This window comes from Pongo pygmaeus, chromosome 23 (assembly GCF_028885625.2).
Source record: "Pongo pygmaeus isolate AG05252 chromosome 23, NHGRI_mPonPyg2-v2.0_pri, whole genome shotgun sequence".
NCBI classification, from domain to species: Eukaryota; Metazoa; Chordata; class Mammalia; order Primates; family Hominidae; genus Pongo; species Pongo pygmaeus.
Genome location: NC_085931.1, coordinates 27,375,197 through 27,397,516, shown reverse-complemented (window position 1 = coordinate 27,397,516; position 22,320 = coordinate 27,375,197). Strand labels below are relative to the sequence as shown.

At 44.1% G+C, this 22,320-nt stretch overlaps 1 protein-coding gene across 1 annotated transcript in view; it reads left to right on the top strand.

The window, feature by feature from the left end:
- Positions 1 to 1,575: 1,575 nt before the first annotated feature.
- GAB4 (GRB2 associated binding protein family member 4) overlaps positions 1,576 to 22,320 on the top strand; it is a 60,051-nt gene continuing 39,306 nt past the window's right edge. The window contains exons 1-3 of the mRNA XM_063663362.1: positions 1,576 to 1,664; positions 3,833 to 3,981; positions 4,715 to 5,124. Of these exons, the coding sequence (XP_063519432.1) occupies positions 1,576 to 1,664; positions 3,833 to 3,981; positions 4,715 to 5,124 (648 nt within the window). The remainder of the gene's footprint in view (positions 1,665 to 3,832; positions 3,982 to 4,714; positions 5,125 to 22,320) is intronic.

Below are 22,320 nucleotides of genomic sequence, written 5' to 3'. Positions count from 1 at the left end.
CCTTCTCAGGAGGTCCTGTCCCAGCCAAGGGCCAGCTCCAGAGACTTTTGTCCATTTTCCCCAAGATGGACACGATGCAGGTGGCTGCGTCTGGGCCCTAGAACTTTTGGGACTGAGCTGTGGTGAAGACAGGAGGGGACTGTGGGCCCTGGATGTCCCTGTGCAGCCTATGCCTCTAGCTTGGACCATTCACCGCCCAGGTGCCTCCTCACCAGGTCTCCAAGCCCCACTGGTCATGTGAAAGGCCACGGGGCAGGGCTGGGATGGGTTCAGGGCTCCACATGCTTCCTGAGAGGGCTGAAGGGTTGCATCCCCCCAGAGCAGCCCAAGGCATAGTAGCCACTGCCACCCCACTCAGTCTCGGTGAGCAGGCTTGTCGGGGATGTAGGGGCCTGGTCCTCCAGTGTCAGGTAGGCAGGCAGCAGTGCCTCTCACTCCTCACACTCTGCTGGCAGCATATCCTCCAAACTTGGGGCCCCTAGGAGGTGTCCCCATGCCCTCCTGCTCTCCTCCAGGCTCACAGATTTCCAGGGACATGCTGAGTCACAGGCGAGTACTGCAGTGGCCTCTCGCACAGTGAATTCCAAGGCTCCTTGCGAGGTGCTGGCACAGTCGTGACTCGGCTGCACACTGGCCCTGTGGGCCCCCATCCAGGTCTGGAGCAGAGTATGGGATGAGGAAAGGGCTCAGGCAGCATGATCAGAACTCACCCTGGGAGTGGCAGCCTCCTCCTCAGCAGGCCCTCCCTCCTCCTCCAAGAAGCCCTCCTGATATCCACACCCAGAGGCCAAGCAGCACCTGTGCCAGGAGCATTCTGTCTTCCTATGTGCCAGCTCAGCCTCAACATGGGACCCTGAGTCTCTTCAGTCCCCTCACTGCTCCCCTAGCACAGAGCCTGGTGCTCACAGCAGCCTGCACCAGGGTACAAATGGTGACATGTGCTGAGGAAAAAACAAACACCCGGCAGCATGCAGCATGTGTCCCAGGGCCCTTCAGCAGCTACAGAGACTGCGTACCCCCACCCGAACAATTTTCTCTGTCTCTCTCTCTCTCACACACACATAGCACGACGGACAGGTGACACGAAGACTGGTGACTTTCAAGGTGCTTGGGAAAGGCCAGCAGACCTGAATCCTTCTGTGGGGACACAGGAGACCTCTGCTTCCAAAAGGAAGCTCTTCCCTAGGTGGGACCAGAAGTATCCACCCAACATGCCACACACACACCACACCCTCCATCACTGCATCACTGCTCCCTGCCAGACCCTCACCCAAGGCCTAAATAATCCCTGGCAGATGCCCTGGTTCTATAGAGAAGGGCTGGTGCCTGCAAGGGGATGACACAGGCCAGGGTACGATCACAACCTCTGCCCTGCTCAGACTTGTCCTCAGCTGCCCAGGCTCTTGACAGTCACATCTGCCACTGTGAAGAAAGACGGGAACTCTGCCAAGACCCAAGTACTCAGTTTTAAGCTTTAAATTATATTTTTGAACGACAATCCTAAGAACTGGGCTTCCTGTTAAAAGGGAAAACGATTTTTTCTGCATAATATGCTGGCAATACTGTGTGGAGGGGATGTCTCTGCCGCACAGGGTCCAGGGAAGCCCTGCAGCACCAGGAAAGGAGATCCTGGTGTCACCCTACAAGGAAGAAGCTGAGACAAAGTTAATCTTAGTAGAGAGTTTATTTGAGACAGACTTCAGGATTGCAACTCTGGAGCACAGATTCAAGTTATCCTGAATATACATTCCAATTAGCAGCAGTTATGAGCTGATTTTTAAAGGCAAAACAAGGAGGACAGGGAAGGGGCGGATACAATTCCTCAGGAATTTTAGTTGGTTCATAGCAACAACACTGCTTAGTGATGGGCTGTACACTGTTAAGCTATAGGGTGTGGGGTATGGCGTCTGGTGTGGCATTATGAGGTAAATTCATAGCTACTTCTGGCAACAGCAGTATCAAGAAATGAATACACAGCTCAATGTGAGGGAGTAGGACATGACTGTGGTCTCTCATTTTAATGCCTCTTTCTGGGCCTGATAATTAAAAGCACTTGCATTTCTCAGATAAAAGTTATTTTATTTTCCTGACTGGTAAAGACCCAGGTCAGCTTGGTCCAGACCCCAGGGAGAGGCCCTCATGCCCTGTGTCCTTTGCCCAAAGTGAGAAGCCTGAGGGAGCACAGTGGAGCCCACCCCCTGGAGCTCTCCCTCTGCTCTTCCTCCTACCCACGGGGCATGAACTGCCAGCTCAGCAGGGAGGGGAGGGTCCTATGTGACCCCCAAGTAGTTCGCTGATACATGGGCTGTGGGAGCCAGACAAGGCCCACAGAGGGGGAAATGCAGAGCCCATTCCTGACTCTGGTGCCAATGTGTGACCCCAGGGGAATCGAAGGGGTGGGCAGACCAGGAGCCCAGGGTCAGTGAGGGTCCCAAGGGCAGCACAAGTGCTAGAGACTCTGCCCCACAGCCACCGGACAGACATTCACAGAAGGAGGAGGTGAGACCCATGGTGGGCACAGATAGCTGCAAACCAGAGGAAACAGAGATAAGTTATGAGAAACTTATATATTTTTTCCATCAACCATGGAATGGAAGACACAAGAAAAATAAATCATCAATGGAAAATGAAGTGATTTTTTTTGTCCACTTGAGACACAGAGGATAAATTTAAATTCACTTTATACACACACAAAAAAGGCTCAAAACACTGGTAAGTCCCCTGCGGTGGCCCCCAACCGTCATCAAAGCCAACATCCTGGGCAGGCTAGACCTTGGGGCAACACCTGCCCTCCATGCCCTGTGGCAGTCTCTACACTCTCCTGAAGTTCCCATTGTGCGCACTGTAGGGGGCTGGAAGAATGTTGCTGGAGAGGACATATTCTGGAAGAGGGTTCTTTCCACCCTGAGGCCAGGAGAAGACAGTCAGAGGCCCACGGGGACCCAGGTAGGGGCTCCTGCTGAGGCCCCAGTTGGCATGAGGTCACTGCAGGGGCTGAGCTCCCTTCCAACCAGGAAGAGCTCATCTGCCTCATTCCTGCCACTGCCTCTCTCCCCTCTCACCCCATCCAAACCTACTCTCAGGGCAGGATCCAACTGGGTACCCTGTGGCCTCCTTGGCTAACTGATTTATACTAAGGTATGTGTCCTTTACAGTGTGAGCTGAGATGGTGAGTTTAGAATTGACTCGCCATGACTGCAGCCTGCAGAAGGAGCCAGCACCTCCAGGAACCCCATTCTTGCCATCAGCAGAGGGTCTATGGCTCCCACCTCATCCAGTGTCTCCCTGAGCACCATGTCTGCCTGACCAGGACCCAGTGGTCCTCCCAGGAGGATGTTGCCTAGGGCTCCAACCCAATAGGTCCAAATACACCTCACCAACCTCCCCTCAGGGCTGTCCCCCCATTCCCCACCTCAGGGTCGGGTCACTATGCATATCTCATCCACCCACATGTCTCCTCAGTCTCAAGACTCTGCAATTTCCTCCATGTGGCTCCATCTCCACTTTTCTCACGAGCTCAAGCCAAATCTTATCTCTATGGACATCCCACTGGCCCTCATCAGGTCCCCCATGTCTACTTGTTCCCGCAATCCATTCTCAAAACATAAGCATAACATGTCACAGTTTCACACTCTTCAGCACTTTCCTTTGCTCTAAGGAGAAGCCAGGCACCCACTCACCTGGCCCCACCCAGCACCCCCATCCCCACACACTCTTCCTTGCATCTTCCCTGCTACCTGATGGGGCCCCTGTGCCCGTCTTGTAAGCTCACATGCAGTGCACATTGGGGATGGCTTCCTGAAGAGGCCCCTTGTCTGTCCTGTTCTCTAAGACATCTGCAGGGGCAAGAACAGATCCTGTGCATTTCAGATGCCCCCAACTGTGCTTTCACACAATGTGTGAACAAAGAAGCAAACCAAGCTCCTCGACAGGCAGGAGACAAGGACCTCCGGCTTCTTGGTCCCCGTGACACCGGGTCTGGTTGAGGCCAAGCCGCCCTCATCTTTGACCTCTTCTCTCCTTCCCTTCTCTCCCCCGGCAACATGAGAACCTCCAAATGGCCCAGGGAAGGAACTTTTAAAGCCCACCCCAACCAGGATAAGACAGTGGGGCATAAATGGGAGGAGAGGGGTTGGCTCTCGGTGCCACACTCAACGAACACTCACACATGCACACACTGATGCGTGCACACATGTGACGTAAGTACACACCTGCACACAGAGAAACCCCAATACATTAACACACATACACAACACAAGCAGGCCCAAACCCTCACTCTGAAACCTAACCCCAGCCCCAAACTGCAACCTGGAACTCAAGTCCTAGCCTGAACCTTGACCCCAAACCCCACCTCAAGTCAGAAGGTAAACCATGGGCCGAATCCCGAACTGGAACTCAAACCCCAGCAGGAACCTGAACTCTTCCATTGTTTTTTCTCATCTGGCACATGGGACTCAGCACCTGAGACTCTGCTGTGGCCCTCTGAATGAGCTGCGCCCCTCGTCCGTGTCCTCCCCACCAGCTGCGCTCCCTGTCCCCCCTCTCCCAAGGAGCCACCCAGCCCATGTCCCCGGCCCCGGTGGTCCCGATGAGATGCACCCAGGCTGACCCAGGGTGCAAATCCCCAACCCAATCCCCAACGCAAACCCTGAACCAGAGGCCTCGTCTAAACTTTAATTCCAAACTCCACCTCAAATTGGAACCGGAACCACAGGTGGAAGCCTGAACCGGAACTCAAAGCCCAACTGGAACCTGAACCCCGCCCTCGCCCGTGAGCGCCTGCGCCCGGGTCCCGCCCTCCCCACGAGCTTCACCTCTGACCCCGACCTCCCCTGGAACTGCGCTTTCTACCCCGCAGTCCCAGGGAACCGCAAGCCGTCCCTCTCACCCCATCTCCAGCAACGCCCTCTCCCCCTGTCTCCCCCACCTTCACTGTGGGCTGCGGCCCCCATTTCCCTGCCGTACCCCTCACCCTCCCGGGAGCTGTGCCCACCTGACCCGGCATTTGCGCCTTTGTCTTCGTGGCCCGGAAGTGGCTCCGCCGGCGGAAGCATGAGAAATGGCCACGTGCTGTACAGCGGCTGGCTGAGGAAGTCGCCCCCCGAGGAGAAGCTGAGGCTCTTTGTGAGTGCCGGCAGTGGGGGCGGGACCAGGAGTGCCACGGAGGGTCTGGGGGCTCCGGTAGGAGCGTGGGGGAGGCGGCCTGGGTCCACGGGAGGAGCTGCGGGTGGAGGCGACTTCTCCACGTCTGCATGCGAAGGTGACTCCCCGCCAGCGAGAGACAGGGTCCAGGTTTGTGTGGGTTGCGTTCCGAGACCCAGGGAGTTGATTCCGGGGCTGGGGACCCTATTATCCTGAGCACCGTGGGCCTGCAGGTCGGAGAGTGGGCGGGAAAGGGGACACAGCAGGCTCCGCAGCCTCGCAAAGGGCAGGAACCTCGCACCCGCTCCCCTTCCCTCCCAGGCCCCGAGAATTGCAGGCACTTCGCACCCTCTCTCATTCCCTCCCAGGCCCCAAGGAAGGCAGGCGCCTTAAACCTGCTCACCTTCCCTCCCAAGCCCCAAGAAGGCAGGCACCTCACACCCTCTCCCCTTCCCTCCCGGGCCCCAAGAAAACGCGGGCACCTCGCACCCGCTCCCCTTCCCTCCTCGCCCGCCACTCCTGGGGTCGTTCGCGTCCTTCCATGCCACCACGCCTGCGGAGGGACAGTGTGCACTGCAGTGTAGTTTTCTATATATTAATTCATGTGGCTAAACGATTTAGAAAAAAAGAAGATTGGTTGCCCTTCCTCCTAGTGGCTGATTTGAAGAGTGTTGTTCTAAATTTCAACAATTTTACTGAGGAAACAGTAATTGTTAGGAGTCAGAATGATTATACCAAGGTACATAGAAGAGGCTTTTCTCTCCTGTTCCTTAGCCCCAGGACCAGCCCTTCAAGAATCTATTCCAGAATAAGCTCATCCTATAGTCATCTTCCCTTTCCTCTGCTTCCCTGAGGTATGCGGTATGATCAATTCTGCGTTCTTGTCTTTCTCCATTTGTTTTTTCAATTTTTTATTATACTTTAAGTTCTGGGATACATGTGCAGAACGTGGAGGTTTGTTACATACATATACACATGTCATGGTGGTTTGCTGCACCCATCAACCCATCATCCACATTAGGTATTTCTCCTAATGCTATCCCTCCCCTTGCCCCCCAACCCCAATAGGCCACATTGTGTGATGTTCGTCTCCCTGTGCCCATATGTTCTCATTGTTCAGCTGCCACTTATGAGTGAGAACATGCGGTGTTTGGTTTTCTGTTCCAGTGTAAGTTTGCTCATGTCCCTGCAAAGGACATGAGCTCATTCTTTTTTATGGCTGCGTAGTATTCCATACTGTATATGTGCCACATTTTCTTTATCCAGTCTATTATTGATGGACAATTTGGGTTGGTTCCAAGTCTTTGCTGTTGTGAATAGTGCTGCAATAAACATATGGGTGCACTTGTCTTTATAGTAGAATGATTTATAATCCTTTGGGTATATACCCAGTAATGGGATTGCTGGGTCAAATGGTATTTCTAGTTCTAGATCCTTGAGGAGTTGCCACACTGTCTTTCACAATGGTTGAACTAATTTACACTCCAACCAACAGTGTAAAAGCATTCCTATTTCTCCACATCCTCTCCAGCATCTGTTGTTTCGTGACTTTTTAATGATGGCCATTCTAACTGGCATGAGATGGTATCTCGTTGCATTTCTTTAGTGACCAGTGATGATGAGCATTTTTTCATGTTTTTTGGCCACATATCTTCTTCTGATAAGTGTCTGTTCATATCCTTTGCCCACTTTTTGATAGTGTTGTTGTTTTTTTCTTGTAAATTTGTTTAAATTCCTTATAGATTCTGGATGTTAGCCCTTTGTCAGATGGATAGATTGGAAAAAATTTCTCCCATTCGATAGGTTGCCTGTTCACTCTGATGATAGTTTCTTTTGCTGTGCAGAAGCTCTTTAGTTTAATTAGATCCCATTTGTCAATTTTGGCTTTTGTTACCATTGCTTTTGGTGTTTTAGTTATGAAGTCTTTGCCCATGCCTATGTCCTGAATGATATTGCCTAGGTTTTCTTCTAAGGTTTCTATGGTTTTAGGTCTTATGTTTAAGTCTTTAATCCATTTTGACCCCGACCTCCTTCAGAACTGAGTTAATTTTTGTATAAGATGTAAGGAAAGGGTCTACTTTCAGTTTTCTGCACATGGCTAGCCAGTTTTCCCAACATCATTTATTAAATAGGGAATCCTTTCCCCATTGCTAGTTTTTGTCAGGTTTGTCAAAGATCAGATGGTTGTAGATGTATGGTGTTATTTCTGAGGCCTCTGTTCTGTTCCATTGGTCTATATATCCGTCTTGGTACCAGTACCGTGTTGTTTTGGTTACTGTAACCTTGTTGTACAGTTTGAAGTTGGGTAGCGTGATGCCTCCAGCTTTGTTATTTTTGCTTAGGATTGTCTTGGCAATGCAGGCTCTTTTTTTGGTTCCATATGAAATTTAAAGTGGATTTTTCTAATTCTGTGAAGAAAGTCAATGGTAGCTTGATTGGAATAGCATTGAATCTGTAAATTACTTTGGGCAGTATGGCCGTTTTCACAATATTGATTCTTCCTATCCATGAGCATGGAATGTTTTTCCATTTGTTTGTGTCCTCTCTTATTTCCTTGAGCAGTGGTTTGTAGTTCTCCTTGAAGAAGTCCTTCACATCTCTTGTAGGTTGTATTCCTAGGTATTTTATTCTTTTGGTAGCAATTGTGAATGGGAGTTCACTCATGATTTTGCTCTCTATTTGTCTGTTATTGGTGTATAGGAATGCTTGTGATTTTTGCACATGGATTTTGTATCCTGAGACTTTACTGAAGTTGCTTATCAGCTTAAGGAGTTTTTGGGCTGAGACGATGGGGTTTTCTAAATATAGAATCATGTCATCTGCAAACAGAGACAATTTAACTTCCTCTTTTCCTGTTTGAATACCTTTTATTTCTTTCTCTTGCCTGATTATCCTGGCCAGAACTTCCAATACTATGTTGAATAGGAGTGGTGAGAGAGGGCATCCTTGTCTTGTGCCAGTTTTCAAAGGGAATCCTTCTAGCTTTTGCCCATTCAGTATGATATTAGCTGTGGGTTTGTCATAAATAACTTACTATTTTGAGATATGTTCCATCAATACTTAGTTAATTGAGAGTTTTTAGCACGAAGGGGTGTTGAATTTTATCGAAGGCCTGTTCTGCATCTATTGAGATAATCATGTGGTTTTTGTCATTGGTTCTTTTTATGTGACAGATTGCATTTATTGATTGTTTGTCATAAATAACTTATTATTTTGAGATACGTTCCATCAATACTTAGTTTATTGAGAGTTTTTAGCATGAACGGAGTGTTGAATTTTATCGAAGGCCTTTTCTGCATCTATTGAGATAATCATGTGGTTTTTGTCATTGGTTCTTTTTGTGTGATGGATTACAGTTATTGATTTGCATATGTTGAACCAGCCTTGCATCCCAGGAATGAAGTTCACTTGATCGTGATCTATAAGCTTTTTGATGTGCCTGGGTTTGGATTGCCAGTGTTTTATTGAGGGTTTTTGCATTGATGTTCATTAGGGATATTGGCCTGAAATTTTCTTTTTTTGTTGTGTCTCTGCTAGGGTTTTGTATCAGGATGATGCTGGCCTCATAAAATGAGTTAGGGAGGAGTCCCTCTTTTTGCATTGTTTGGAATAGTTTCAGAAGGAATGGTACCAGCTCGTTTTTGTACCTCTGGTAGAAATCGGCTGTGAATTGGTCTGGTCCTGGGCTTTTTTTGTTGTTGTTGACAGGCTGTTAATTACTGCCTCAATTTCAGAATTTATTATTGGTCTATTCAGAGATTTGACTTTCTCCTGGTTTAGTCTTGGGAGGGTGTATGTGTCCAGGAATTTATTCATTTCTTATTAATTTCCTAGTTTATTTGCATAGAGGTGTTTACAGTATTCTCTGATGGTAGTTTGTATTTCTGTGGGATCAGTGGTGATACCTCTCTATCATTTTTTGTTGTGTCTATTTGATTCTTTTTTGTTGTGTGCATTTGATTCTTTATTAGTCTGGCTAGTGGTCTATCTAATTTTTTAAAAAACAGCTCTTAAACTTACTGATTTTTTGAAGGGTTTTTTTGTGTCACTATCTCCTTTAGCTCTGCTCTGATCTTAGTTTGTTTTCTGCTAGCTTTTGAATTTGTTTGCTCTTGCTTCTCTAGTTCTTTTAATTTTGATGTTAGGGTGTCGATTTTAGATCTTTCCTGCTTTCTCTTGTGGGCATTTAGTGCTATACATTTCCGTCTAAACACTGCTTTAGCTGTGTCCCAGAGATTGTGGTACATTGTGTCTTTGTTTTCATTGGTTTTAAAAAAAATCTTTATTTCTGCCTTGACTTTATTATTTACCCAGTAATCATTCAGGAGCAGGTTTTTCAGTATCCATGTAGTTGTGCATTTTTGAGTGAGTTTCTTAATCCTGAGTTCTAATTTGATTGCACTGGGATCTAAGAGACTGTTACGATTTCCATTCATTTACATTTGCTGAGGAGTGTTTTACTTCCAATTATGTAGTCAATTTTAGAATAAGTGAGTGCTATGTGGTGCTTAGAAGAATGTATATTCTGTTGATTTGGGGTGGGGAGCTCTGTAGATGTCTTTTAGGTCCACTTGGTCCAGAGCTGAGTTTAAGTTCTGAATATACTTGTTTCATTTCTGTCTTGTTGATTTGCCTAATATTGACAGTGGGGTGTTAAAGTCTCCCACTATTACTGTGTGGGAGTCCAAGTCTCTTTCTAGGTTTCTAAGAACTTGCTTTATGAATCTGGGTGCCCCTGTCTTGGGTGCATATAATGTTAGGGTAGTTAGCTCTTCTTGTTGCATTGATCCCTTTACCATTATTTAATGCCCTTCTTTTCTTTTTTGATGTTTGTTGGTTTAAAGTGTGTTTTATCAGAGACTAGGATTGCAAACCCTGCTTTCTTTGGTTTCCATTTGCTTGGTAAATATTCTTCCATCCCTTTATTTTGAGCCTATGTGTGTCTTTGCACATCAGATGAGTCTCCTGAATACAGCATACTGATGCATCTTGACTCTATCCAATTTGCCAGTCTGTGTCTTTTAATTGGGGCATTTAGCCCATTTACATTTAAGGTTAATTTTTTCTAAATTATACTTTAAGTTTTAGGGTACATGTGCACAACATGCAGGTCTGTTACATATGTATACATGTGCCATGTTTGTGTGCTGCACCCATTAACTTGTCATTTAACATTAGGTATATCTCCTAATGCTATCCCTCCCCTTTCCCCCACCAAAAACAGGCCCTGGTGTGTGATGTTCCCCTTCCTGTGACCATGTGTTCTCATTGTTCAATTCCCACCTATGAGTGAAGACATAAGGTTAATATAGTTATGTGTGAATTTGATTCTGTCATAATGATGCTAGCTGGTTATTTTGCCTGTTGGTGCAGTATCTTCATCATGTCGGTGGTCTTTACATTTTGGTATGTTTTTGCAGTTGCTGGTACCAGTTTTTCCTTTGCATATTTAGTGCTTCTTCAGGAGCTCTTGTAAGGCAGGCCTGGTGGTGACAGAATCCCTTAGCATTTGCTGGCCTATAAAGGATTTTATTTCTCCTTCGCTTATGAACCTTTGTTTGGCTGGATATGAAATTCTGGGTTGAAAATTCTTTTCTTTAAGAATGTTGAAAACGGAGGTTCCAAGATGGCCAAATAGGAACAGCTCCAGTCTGCAGCTCCCAGCATGAGCGATGCAGAAGATGGGTGATTTCTGCATTTCCAACTGAGGCACCGGGTTCATCTCACAGGGGCTTGTCAGATAGTGGGTGCAGCCCATGGAGCAGGGTAGGGCATTGCCTCACCCGGGAAGCACAAGGAATCAGGAATTCCCTTTTCTGGCAAAGGGAAGCCGTGACAGATGGTACCTGGAAAATCGGGACACTCCCACCCTAATACTGCACTTTTCCAATGGCCTTAGCAAACGACACACCAGGAGATTATATCCCGCGCCTGGCTTGGAGGGTCCCATGCCTACAGAGCCTCGCTCACTGCTAGCACAGCAGTCTGAGATCAAACTGCGAGGCAGCAGCCAGGCTGGGGGAGGGGCGCCCGCCATTGCTGAGGCTTGAATAGGTAAACAAAGAGGCCTGGAAGCTCGAACTGGGTGGAACCCACCTCAATTCAAGGAGGCCTGCCTGCCTCTGTAGACTCCACCTCTAGGGGCAGGGAAAAGCTGAAAATTCTGAAAATCAGAGCGTCTCTTCTCCTCCAAAGGAAAGCAGCTCCTCTACAGCAATGGAGCAAAGCTGGATGCAGAATGACTTTGACGAGTTGACAGAAGAAGGCTTCAGACAATCGGTAATAACGAACTTCTCCGAGCTAAAGGAGGATATTTGAACCCATTGCAAAAAAGCTGAAAACCTTGAAAAAAGATTAGGCAAATGGCTAACTAGAATAAACAGTATAGAGAAGTCCTTAAATGACCTGATGGAGCTGAAAATCATGGCACGAGAACTACATGACACATGCACAAGCTTCAGTAGCCTATTTGATGAAGTGGAAGAAAGGGTATCAGTGATTGAAGATCAAATGAATGAAATGAAGCGAGAAGAGAAGTTTAGAGAAAAAAGAGTAAAAAGAAACGAACAAAGCATCCAAGAAATATGGAACTATGTGAAAAGACCAAATCTATGTCTGATTGGTGTACCTGAAAGTGATGGGGAGAATGGAACCAAGTTGGAAAACACTCTGCAGGATATTATCCAGGAGAACTTCCCCAACCTAGCAAGGCAGGCCAAAATTCAAATTCAGGAAATATAGAGAATGCCGCAAAGATAATCTTCGAGAAGAGCAACTCCAAGACACATAATTGTCAGATTCACCAAAGTTGAAATGAAGGAAAAAATGTTGAGGTCAGCCAGAGAGAAAGGTTGGGTTACCCACAAAGGGAAGCCCATCAGACTAACAGCTGATCTCTCGGCAGAAACTCTACAAGCCAGAAGAGAGTGGGGGCCAATGTTCAACATTCTTAAAGAAAAGAATTTTCAACCCAGAGTTTCATATGCAGCCAAACTAAGCTTCATAAGTGAAGGAGAAGTAAAATCTTTTACAGACAAACAGATGCTGAGCGATTTTGTCACCACCAGGCCTGCCTTACAAGAGCTCCTGAAGGAAGCACTAGACATGGAAAGGACAGCTGCAGGGCCACTGCAAAAACATCCCCAATTGTAAAGACCATTGATGCTAGGAAGATGCTGCATCAACTACCGAGCAAAATAACCAGCTAACATCATAATGACAGGATCAAATTCACACATAACAATATTAACCTGAAATGTAAATGGACTAAATGCTCCAATTAAAAGACACAGACTGGCAAATTGGATAAAGAGTCAAGACCCATCAGTGTGCTGTTTTCAGGAGACACATCTCACGTGCAGAGACACACATAGGCTCAAAATAAAGGGATGGAGGAAGATCTATGAAACAAATAGAAAACAAAAAAAAGCAGAGGCTGCGTTCCTAGTCTCTGATAAGACAGACTTTAAACCAACAAAGATCAAAAGAGACAAGGCCATTACATAATGGTAAAGGGATCAATTCAACAAGAAGAGCTAACTATCCTAAATATATGTGCACCCAATACAGGAGCACCCAGATTCATAAAGCCAATACTTAGAGACCTAGAAAGAGACTTAGACTCCCACATAATAATAATGGGAAACTTTAACACCCCACTGTCAACACAGATCAACGAGACAGAAAGTTAACAAAGATATCCAGGAATTGAACTCAGCTCTACACCAAGCGGACCTAATAGACATCTACACAACTCTCTACCCCAAATCAACAGAATATACATTGTTCTCAGCACCACATCACACTTATTCCAAAATTGACCACACAGTTAGAAGTAAAGCACTCCTCAGCAAATGTAGAAGAACAGAAATGATAACAAACCATGTCTCAGACCACAGTGCAATCAAACTAGAACTCAGGGTTAAGAAACTCACTCAGACCTGCTCAACTACATGGAAACTGAACAACCTGCTCCTGAATGACTACTGGGTACATAACGAAAAGAAGGCAGAAATAAAGATGTTCTTTGAAACCAATGAGAACAAAGACACAACATACCAGAATCTCTGGAACACATTTAAAGCAGTGTGTAGAGGGAAATTTATAGCCCTAAATGTCTACAAGAGAAAGCTCTAAAAGAGAAAGATCTAAAATTGACACCCTAACATCACAACTAAAGGAACTAGAGAAGCAAGAGCAAACACATTCAAAAGCTAGCAGAAGGCAAGAAATAACTAAGATCAGAGCAGAACTGAAGGAGATAGAGACACAAAAAATGCTTCAAAAAATCAATGAATCCAGGAGCTGGTTTTTTGAAAGATCAACAGAATTGATAGACCTCTAGCAAGACTAATGAAGAAGAAAAGAGAGAAGAATCAAATAGATGCAATAAAAAATGATAAAGGGGATATCACCACCGATCCCACAGAAATACAGACTAACTCCAGAGAATACTATAAACACCTTTATGCAAATAAACTAGAAAATCTAGAAGAAATGGATAAATTCCTGGACACATACACCCTCCCAAGACTAAACCAGGAAGAGGTTGAATCTCTGAATAGACCAATAACAGGTTCTGAAATTGAGGCAATAGTTAATAGCCTACCAACCAAAGAAAGTCCAGGACCAGATGGATTCACAGCCGAATTCTACCAGAGGTACAAAGAGGAGCTGGTACCATTCCTTCTGAAACTATTCCAATCAATAGAAAAAGAGGGAATCCTTCCTAATTCGTTTTATGAAGCCAACATCATCATGTTACCAAAGCCTGACAGAGACACAACAAAAAAAGAGAATTTTAGACCAATATCCCTGATGAACATCGATGCAAAAATCCTCAATAAAATACTGGCAAACCGAACCCAGCAGCACATCAAAATGCTTATCCACCAAGATCAAGTTGGCTTCATCCCTGGGATGCAAGGCTGATTCAACATATGCAAATCAATAAACGTAATCCATCATGTAAACAGAACCAAAGACAAAAACCACGTGATTATCTCAATAGATGCAGAAAAGGCCTTCGACAAAATTCAACAGCCCTTCTTGCTAAAAACTCTCAATGAACTAGGTATTGATGGGACGTATCTCAAATTAATAAGAGCTATTTATGACAAACCGACAGCCAATATCATGCTGAATGAGCAAAAACTGGAAGCATTCCCTTTGAAAACTGGCACAAGACAGGGATGCCCTCTTTCACCACTCCTATTCAGCATAGGTTGAATAGTGTTGGAAGTTCTGGCCAGCACAATCAGGCAAGAGAAAGAAATAAATGGTATTCAGTTAGGAAAAGAGGAAGTCAAATTTTCCCTGTTTGCAGATGACATGACTGTATATTTAGAAAACCCCATCGTCTCAGCCCCAAATCTCCTTAAGCTGATAAGCAACTTCAGCCAAGTCTCAGGATACAAAATCAATGTGCAAAAATCACAAACATTCCTATCCACCAATAACAGACAAACAGAGAGCCAAATCAAGAGTGAACTCCCATTCACAATTGCTTCAAAGGGAATAAAATACCTAGGAATCCAACTTACAAGGGATGGGAAGGACCTCTTCCAGGAGAACTACAAACCACTACTCAATGAAATAAAAGAGGACACAAACAAATGGAAGAACGTTCCATGCTCATGGGTAGGAAGAATCAATATCGTGAAAATGGCCACACTGCCCAAGGTAATTTATAGATTCAATGCCATCCCCATCAAGCTACCGATGACTTTCTTCACAGAAGTGGAAAAAACTACTTTAAAGTTCATATGGAACCAGAAAAGAGCCCACATTGCCAAGACAGTCCTAAGCCAAAAGAACAAAGCTGGAGGCATCACGCTACCTGACTTCAAACTATACTACAAGGCTACAATAACCAAAACAGCATGGTACGGGTACCAAAACAGAGATATAGACCAATGGAACAGAACAGAGCCCTCAGAAATAATACCACACATCTACAACCATCTGATCTTTGACAAACCTGACAAAAACAAGAAATGGGGAAAGGATTCCGTATTTAATAAATGGTGCTGGGAAAACTGGCTAGCCGTATGTAGAAAGCTGAAACTAGATCCCTTCCTTATATCTTATACAAAAAGTTAATTCAAGATGGATTAAAAACTTAAATGTTAGACCTAAAACCATAAAAACCCTAGAAGAAAACCTAGGTAATACCATTCAGGACATAGGCATGGGCAAGGGCAAGGACTTCATGACTAAAACACCAAAAGTAATGACAACAAAAGCCAAAATTGACAAATTGGATCTAATTGAACTAAAGAGCTTCTGCACAGCAAAAGAAACTACCATCAGAGTGAACAGGCAACCTACAGAATGGGAGAAAATTTTTACAATCTACCCATCTGACAAAGGGCTAATATCCAGAATCTACAAAGAACTTAAACAAATTTACAAGAAAAAATCAACCCCGTCAAAAAGTGGGCAAAGGATATGAACAGACACTTATCAGAAGAAGACATTTATGCAGCCAACAGACACATGAAAAAATGCTCATCATCACTGGCCATCAGAGAAATGCAAATCAAAACCACAAGGAGATACCATCTCATACCCGTTAGAATGGCAATCTAATGGGTTAAAAAGTCAGGAAACAACAGATGCTGGAGAGGATGTGGAGAAATAGGAACACTTTTACACTGTTGGTGGGACTGTAAACTAGTTCAACCATTGTGGAAGACAGTGTGGCAATTCCTCAAGGATCTAGAACTAGAAATACCATTTGACCCAGCCATCCCATTACTTGGCATGTACCCAAAGGATTGTAAATCATGCTGCTATAAAGACACATGCACACGTATGTTTATTGCGGCACTATTCACAATAGCAAAGACTTAGAACCAACCCAAATGTCCATCAATGATAGACTGGATTAAGAAAATGTGGCACATATACACCATGGAATACTATGCAGCCATAAAAATGATGAGTTCATGTCCTTTGTAGGGCCATGGATGAAGCTGGAATCCATCATTCTCAGCAAACTATTGCAAGGAGAGAAAACCAAACACCGCATGTTCTCACTCATAGGTGGGAATTGAACAATGAGAACACTTGGACACAGGGTGGGGAACATCACACACCGGGGCCTGTTGTGGGGTGGGGGGAGGGGGGAGGGATAGCGTTAGGAGATACACATAATGTAAATGGTGAGTTAACAGATGCAGCGCACAACATGGCACATGTTTACGTATGTAACAAACCTGCACGTTTTGCACATGTACCATAGAACTTAAAGTATAATAATAATAAAAAAAAGAATGTTGAATATTGGCCCTCGCTCTCTTCTGGCTTGTAGGGTTTCTGCAGAGAGATCTGCTCTTAGTCTGATGGGCTTCTCTTTGTGGGCAGCCCAACCTTTCTCTCTGGCGTCCCTTACCATTTTTTTCCTTCATTTCAACCTTTGTGAATCTGACAATTATGTGTCTTGGGGTTGCTCTTCTTGAGGAGTATCATGGTGGTGGTCTTTGTATTTCTTGAATTTGAATGTTGGCTTGTCTTGCTAGGTTGGGGAAGTTCTCCTGGATAATATCCTTAAGAATGTTTTTCCGATTTGGTTCCATTCTCCCTGTCATTTTCACATATACCAATCAAACATAGATTTGACCTTTCACATAGTCCCATATTTCTTTGAGGCTTTGTTCATTCCTTAAGTTTTTTTTCTCTAATCTTGTCTTCATGTTTTATTTCATTAAGTTAATCTTCAGTCTCTGATCCGCTTGATCAATTCGGCTATTGATACCTGTTTATTTTTCACGAAGTTCTCATACTGTCTCTTTCAGCTTCATGAAGTTATTTATGTTCTTCTCTAAACTGGTTATCCTAGTTAGCAGTTCCTGTAACCATTTATCAAGGTTCTTAGCTTCCTTGCATTGGGTTAGAACATGCTCCTTTAGCTCGGAGGAGTTTGTTTTTACCCACCTTCTGAAGCCTACTTCTGTCAGTTCGTCAAACTCATTCTCCATCCAATTTTGTTCCCTTGCTGGCAAGGAGTTGTGATCTTTTGGAGGAGAAGAGGCATTCTGGATTTTGGAATTTTCAGCCTTTTTGCCGCGGTTTTTCCTCATTTTCGTGAATTTGTCTATTTTTGGTCTTTGATGTGGGTGATCTTTGGTTGGGGTTTTTGCGTGGGTGTCCTTTTTGTTGATGTTGGTGCTATTGCTTTCTGTTTGTTAGTTTTCCTTCTGACAGTCAGGCTCCTCTTCTGCAGGTCTGCTGGAGTTTGCTGGAAGTCCACTCCAGACGCTGTTTGCCTGGGTATCACCAGTGGAGGCTGCAGAACAGCAAAGATTGCTGCCTGCTCCTTCCTCTGGAAGCTTCGTCCCAGAGGGGCACCCTCCAGATGCCAGCTGGAGCTCTCCTGTATGAGTTGTCTGTCAACCCCTGCTGGGAGATAGCTCCTAGTCAGGAGGGACAGGAGTCAGGGACCCACTTGAGGAGGCAGTCTGTCCCTTAGCAGAGCTCAGGTGCTGTGCTGGGAGATACACTGTGCTCTTCAAAGCCACAGGCAGAACGTTTAAGTCTGCTGAAGCTGCGCCCACAGCTACCCCTTCCTCCAGGTGCTCTGTGCTGCCTTTCTTTCAGAGATACCCTGCCCAGAGAGGCAGAATCTAGAGAGGCAGTCTGGCTATAGCAGCTTTGCTGTGCTATGGTGGGTTCTGCACCATGTTCAAACTTCCCAGTGACCTCTTTCTCTGTTTTTACCTTCGGCTGGCCATTGTCCCTTTTTATGAGGATCCTTAGCCATTAGACTGCATTCTGCTGGCCTGATGTAGAGACAAACACCACAGGTCAACACAGGGTACCAGGGCTCAACTGAGGCCCTGAAAGGAGGCAACTCCAGCAGCAGTAAATATTAAATATATTTATATAGATATAAATATAAATAAAAATAAATATTTATATATTATGTATTTATATAAATATATTAAATATAAAAATATAAAAATATATAAATATATATAAAATATATAAATATTAAATATTTATATATTTATAAATATAAATATCTTATTTATATATAATTATATAAATAATAAATATAAATAAATAAATATTAAATATATTAAATATTGACATAAATCTGAAATACAGATGCAGTTTTAGAACCAAGAGCTACTAGACAAAGGAAGAAATTAACAAGAAACTCTGGCTTTCTGGGACAAAGCTGAGTTCAGAATAAAGGTAACCCTGATCTGAAGTCCCATAGCACAAAGCATTTCCCTTACAGTCACCTTATTCAGAAGAGTCTCTTAGAAGTCTGGGTGCATCTTCTGTTCATAGCCAGGTGCTTCTCTAGGGAGGTGGAGATGATTCTTGGTCAAATGATTGTATTTAGCTTGACCTGATGTCATGTGTGGTTGTGGCCTGAATTTTGCAGGCAGTCCCACCTGGTTTGAGTTGTGGCTCTACCTAATAGCTGTGTATCATAGGCAGATTTACTTAGTGAATGAAGCTTCACTTTGTACAAAATGTGGGGGGCAAATAATACGTATCACAGGTGACTGTTGTATTAAGAAATTGTATAATGTAAGGTTGATGCAAGGCATTGAGCTCAGTCCCTGAGGTAGAGTTAGCCATCAAATAAACTGCTTGGTGTGGCATGTGCTACCTTCCAAATTTCCCATGCCACACTGTCCCATCTCTCACTGGAAAGAGCCAAGTTCTTCCCCGCTTAGGGCCTTTGCACTTGCAGTTCCCTCTTGCTGGGACACAGCAGCTTCCTCCACCACTTTCACATGCCTGGCTCCTTCTCATTCTTCTAGTATCGGCTGGTATTTTCAAGCAGTGTTGTAAGGTGATTGAGAGCATGTGCTCTGGCTTCAAATTTTGGCTCTACCACTCACTGGCTCTGTGACTTTGAGCAAGTTACTTCTCTGCATCCCAATTCTTAAACTGTTCATTGGAGTTGTAGTATCTATTTGACTAGGTTGTTGTGAGGATTAAATAAATGCGTATATATGTGTACATACACACACATATTTAGCATTTAGAATGGTGCTCAGTGTGTAGTAAGGCTCTGTAGAAGTGATTGCTATTATAAAATGTCACTACCTCAGAGAGACCTTCCTTGCCTGGGTCATCTAGCAGTCTCCCCCAAACTGCTGTGATTACTGTCATATTTGGATATGTAATTACTGACATTCTTGGGTATATTTCTGTTGTCTTATTTCATGCTATTTATTCTGCTTGAAAAAAACCGAATTGAAAGATGAATAGGCACTTTGTGAGGTGGTATCATGAAATTGAACATATGTATAACTGAAGTTCCAGAAGGAGGAGGGAGAGGAGAGAAAAAATACTTGAAGAAATTTTAGCTGAAGTTTTGCCAAATTTGGTCATAAACAGTAGTCCACAGCTCCTAGAAGTTCAGCTAATTCCAAGCAGGATAAACACAAAGGAGAATGTACTTAAGTTCATCATGATCAAATCACTAAAGACAAAGATAAGGAAAACAAGGCAGGAGAATCGCTTGAGCCTGGGAGGTGGAGGTTGCAGTGAGCCAAGATTGCACCACTGCACTCCAGCATGGGCAACAGAGCAAGACTCTGTCTAAAAATAAAAAAAGCAGCCAAGGGGGTAATACGCACTGTACCAGAATGACAGCCAGCTTTTATCAGAAACAGCGGAGGCCAGAAGACAGTGCACTGATGTGTCAACACCCTGGAGGAAGAAAACCATCATCTGAGGTTCTACACTCAGTGCAATTTTCTTTTTAAGTGAAGACACTATAAAAACATTGTCACATTTTTTAAAAAGCTAAGAAGGGTGTTATCAGAAAGCATGCAATATAAGAAATGCTAAAAGAAATATTTCAGGCTCCTGGAAACCATGAGCTGTGGCTTTTATCTTATATATAGTCTGCCTAACAGAATCTGATCACTGTAGGCATGCATTTGTTTTTCTTTAAGTGTTCATTGAATACTTGCTAGGTGTAAGGCACAGTACCAAGGCTTTTATCTGAGTCACTTCATATCCGTAGAACAGCCTGATAGCATAGGCACAGTATTGTCCTCATTTCTCAGGTGAGGAAATGAAGACGTGGAGAACACAGGCCATGACACAGTCTGTGGTGCCATCATCCTAGATTCTCTGTCCAGTGGAAAACTCTGTTTTAAAATATGAAGGCCAAAGAAACACACTGTCACAGCATCAGATAGAAAACAACAACACAGTAAACTAAGACAATATGTTACCAGACAACCCACACTATGAGAAATGCTAAAAGAAATACTTCAGCAGTATGCTTCTAGGGAGTGTAATGATATTGATACACAACATGGATGCAGAAGGATTTCCAGTAAATTACAGGCACTGGAAGAAAGTGTTGGGAGGATGAAGACTGGAGCTGAGCAATCCACAGCTTTCAAGGATCTGCTTACAGATTTGGGAAACTGTATTCCATTATCTGCCCAACTATCTTTGCAGAGTCATCCTGATCACTGTTCCCTCTCCTCTACCCTCAGCCCAAATTCTACACGTAAAGCAATATTGGTGAGAGAACAAGCAGAGCCCGTGAAACCAGGCTGCTGGGCTTGAAGTCTTGCTCTGCCACTTTATGACCAAGGCGTTTATAGGATGAATGCAAAGTTGGCTTAACGTTTAAAAACAGGCCAGTGCAATTCATCACATTAAGAGAATAAAGAAGAAAAATCACCTGATCATCTGAGTAGATGCAAAAAAGTATTTACCAAATTTCAACAAACCATAGAAAATTAGTTCTATCTATGAAAAACCTACAGCTAACAACATTCTTAATCATAAAATACTGAACGTTTTACCCTAAGATCATGAACAAAGCAAGGATGTCTGTGCGTATGACTTTTATGCAGTGTTGTACCAAAGGGTCTAGTCAGTGTAACAAGCATTAAAAAGAAATGAAAGTCATACAGATTGTAAAAGATGAAGTAAATTTGTCTTTATTCTCAAAAGACATGATTAGATATACAGGAACTTCTAAGAAATCTGCTTCAAAAAACCCTCCCAGAGCTAGGTGAATATAGCAAGATCACAGAATTTAAGGTGAACATATAAACTTAATATATGGAAATACAGCTGCATAATTTACACAAAATTGGAATAATGCAGTAGCATAAAAACCCTTACAATATATGAGAGTAAACACCAGCTAGAGTAGTAACAGTACACCTGCTATGCTCACACTACATGTACATACATAACACCTGCACCACGCACACAGAATCGTGAAGGCAGCAGCCTCAGCAAGACTTCAGGTGACTGTAAATAAGTAGCACTTATTCTTATGTCCCTCAGCTCTATCCTGTCTGGCTATGCCTCAATCTTCAATCTTTTTCAATCCAAGGCTTATTGGGTATGGGTTATGCTGGGAGATTAAGTGAGGCCCAGGAGTTGATATAGCAGCAATGAAGTCTTTGGGACCTTCCATGAGTCATTTTAGTGGTGCAGAAGGGGAACAGCCTGATTAGAGTGATTTCACAAAACAGGAGAAGAGGAAATGAAGATTAGCAGTGAGGAAACTCTTCAGAGTTTTTTTTTAAAATTTATTATTATTATACTTTAGGTTTTAGGGTACATGTGCGCAATGTGCAGGTTAGTTACATATGTATACATGTGCCATGCTGGTGCACTGCACCCACTAACTCAGAGTTTTAAGGTAAAGAGGGTAGAAAAACTGGGCCATAGTTGGAAGAGAATGCGGGCTGAAACCAAGTTTTTAATTTTTTTTTCTAAGATGGGAGAAATTTGTGTCTTGATGGGAATGATCCTAGTAGAGGTGGAGAACTGTTGAAGTGATGTCCGTTTGTGAGCGAGAGGGTGTTCACAAATGCAAGAAAGTTGGCCTTAGAATGGACGAAGTCTCTTTGCTCCCCAGTGACAAGGTCCAGGGCTATAGGCACAGGCAGGCTGGTGGATGTGGAGGCGGATCAGGTGCAGATTCTCTTTGCATTGCTTATATTTTCTCATGGAATAAGAAACAAAGAAATAGGCGCGTTGGAAGTTTAAAGGGAGAGAAGTTGAGAAATTGTTGCAAAACACTAGGAGAAAACCATGAACTAGGTAAATATGGTAGGACATTGGGCCACATGAGGGCCCCTTGAAGTTAAAGTGAGACCAGGCAGCATGGTTGTGTATTTCTTTCCAGCTGTTCATAGCTGAATGGGAACAGGTGGAATAGACAAA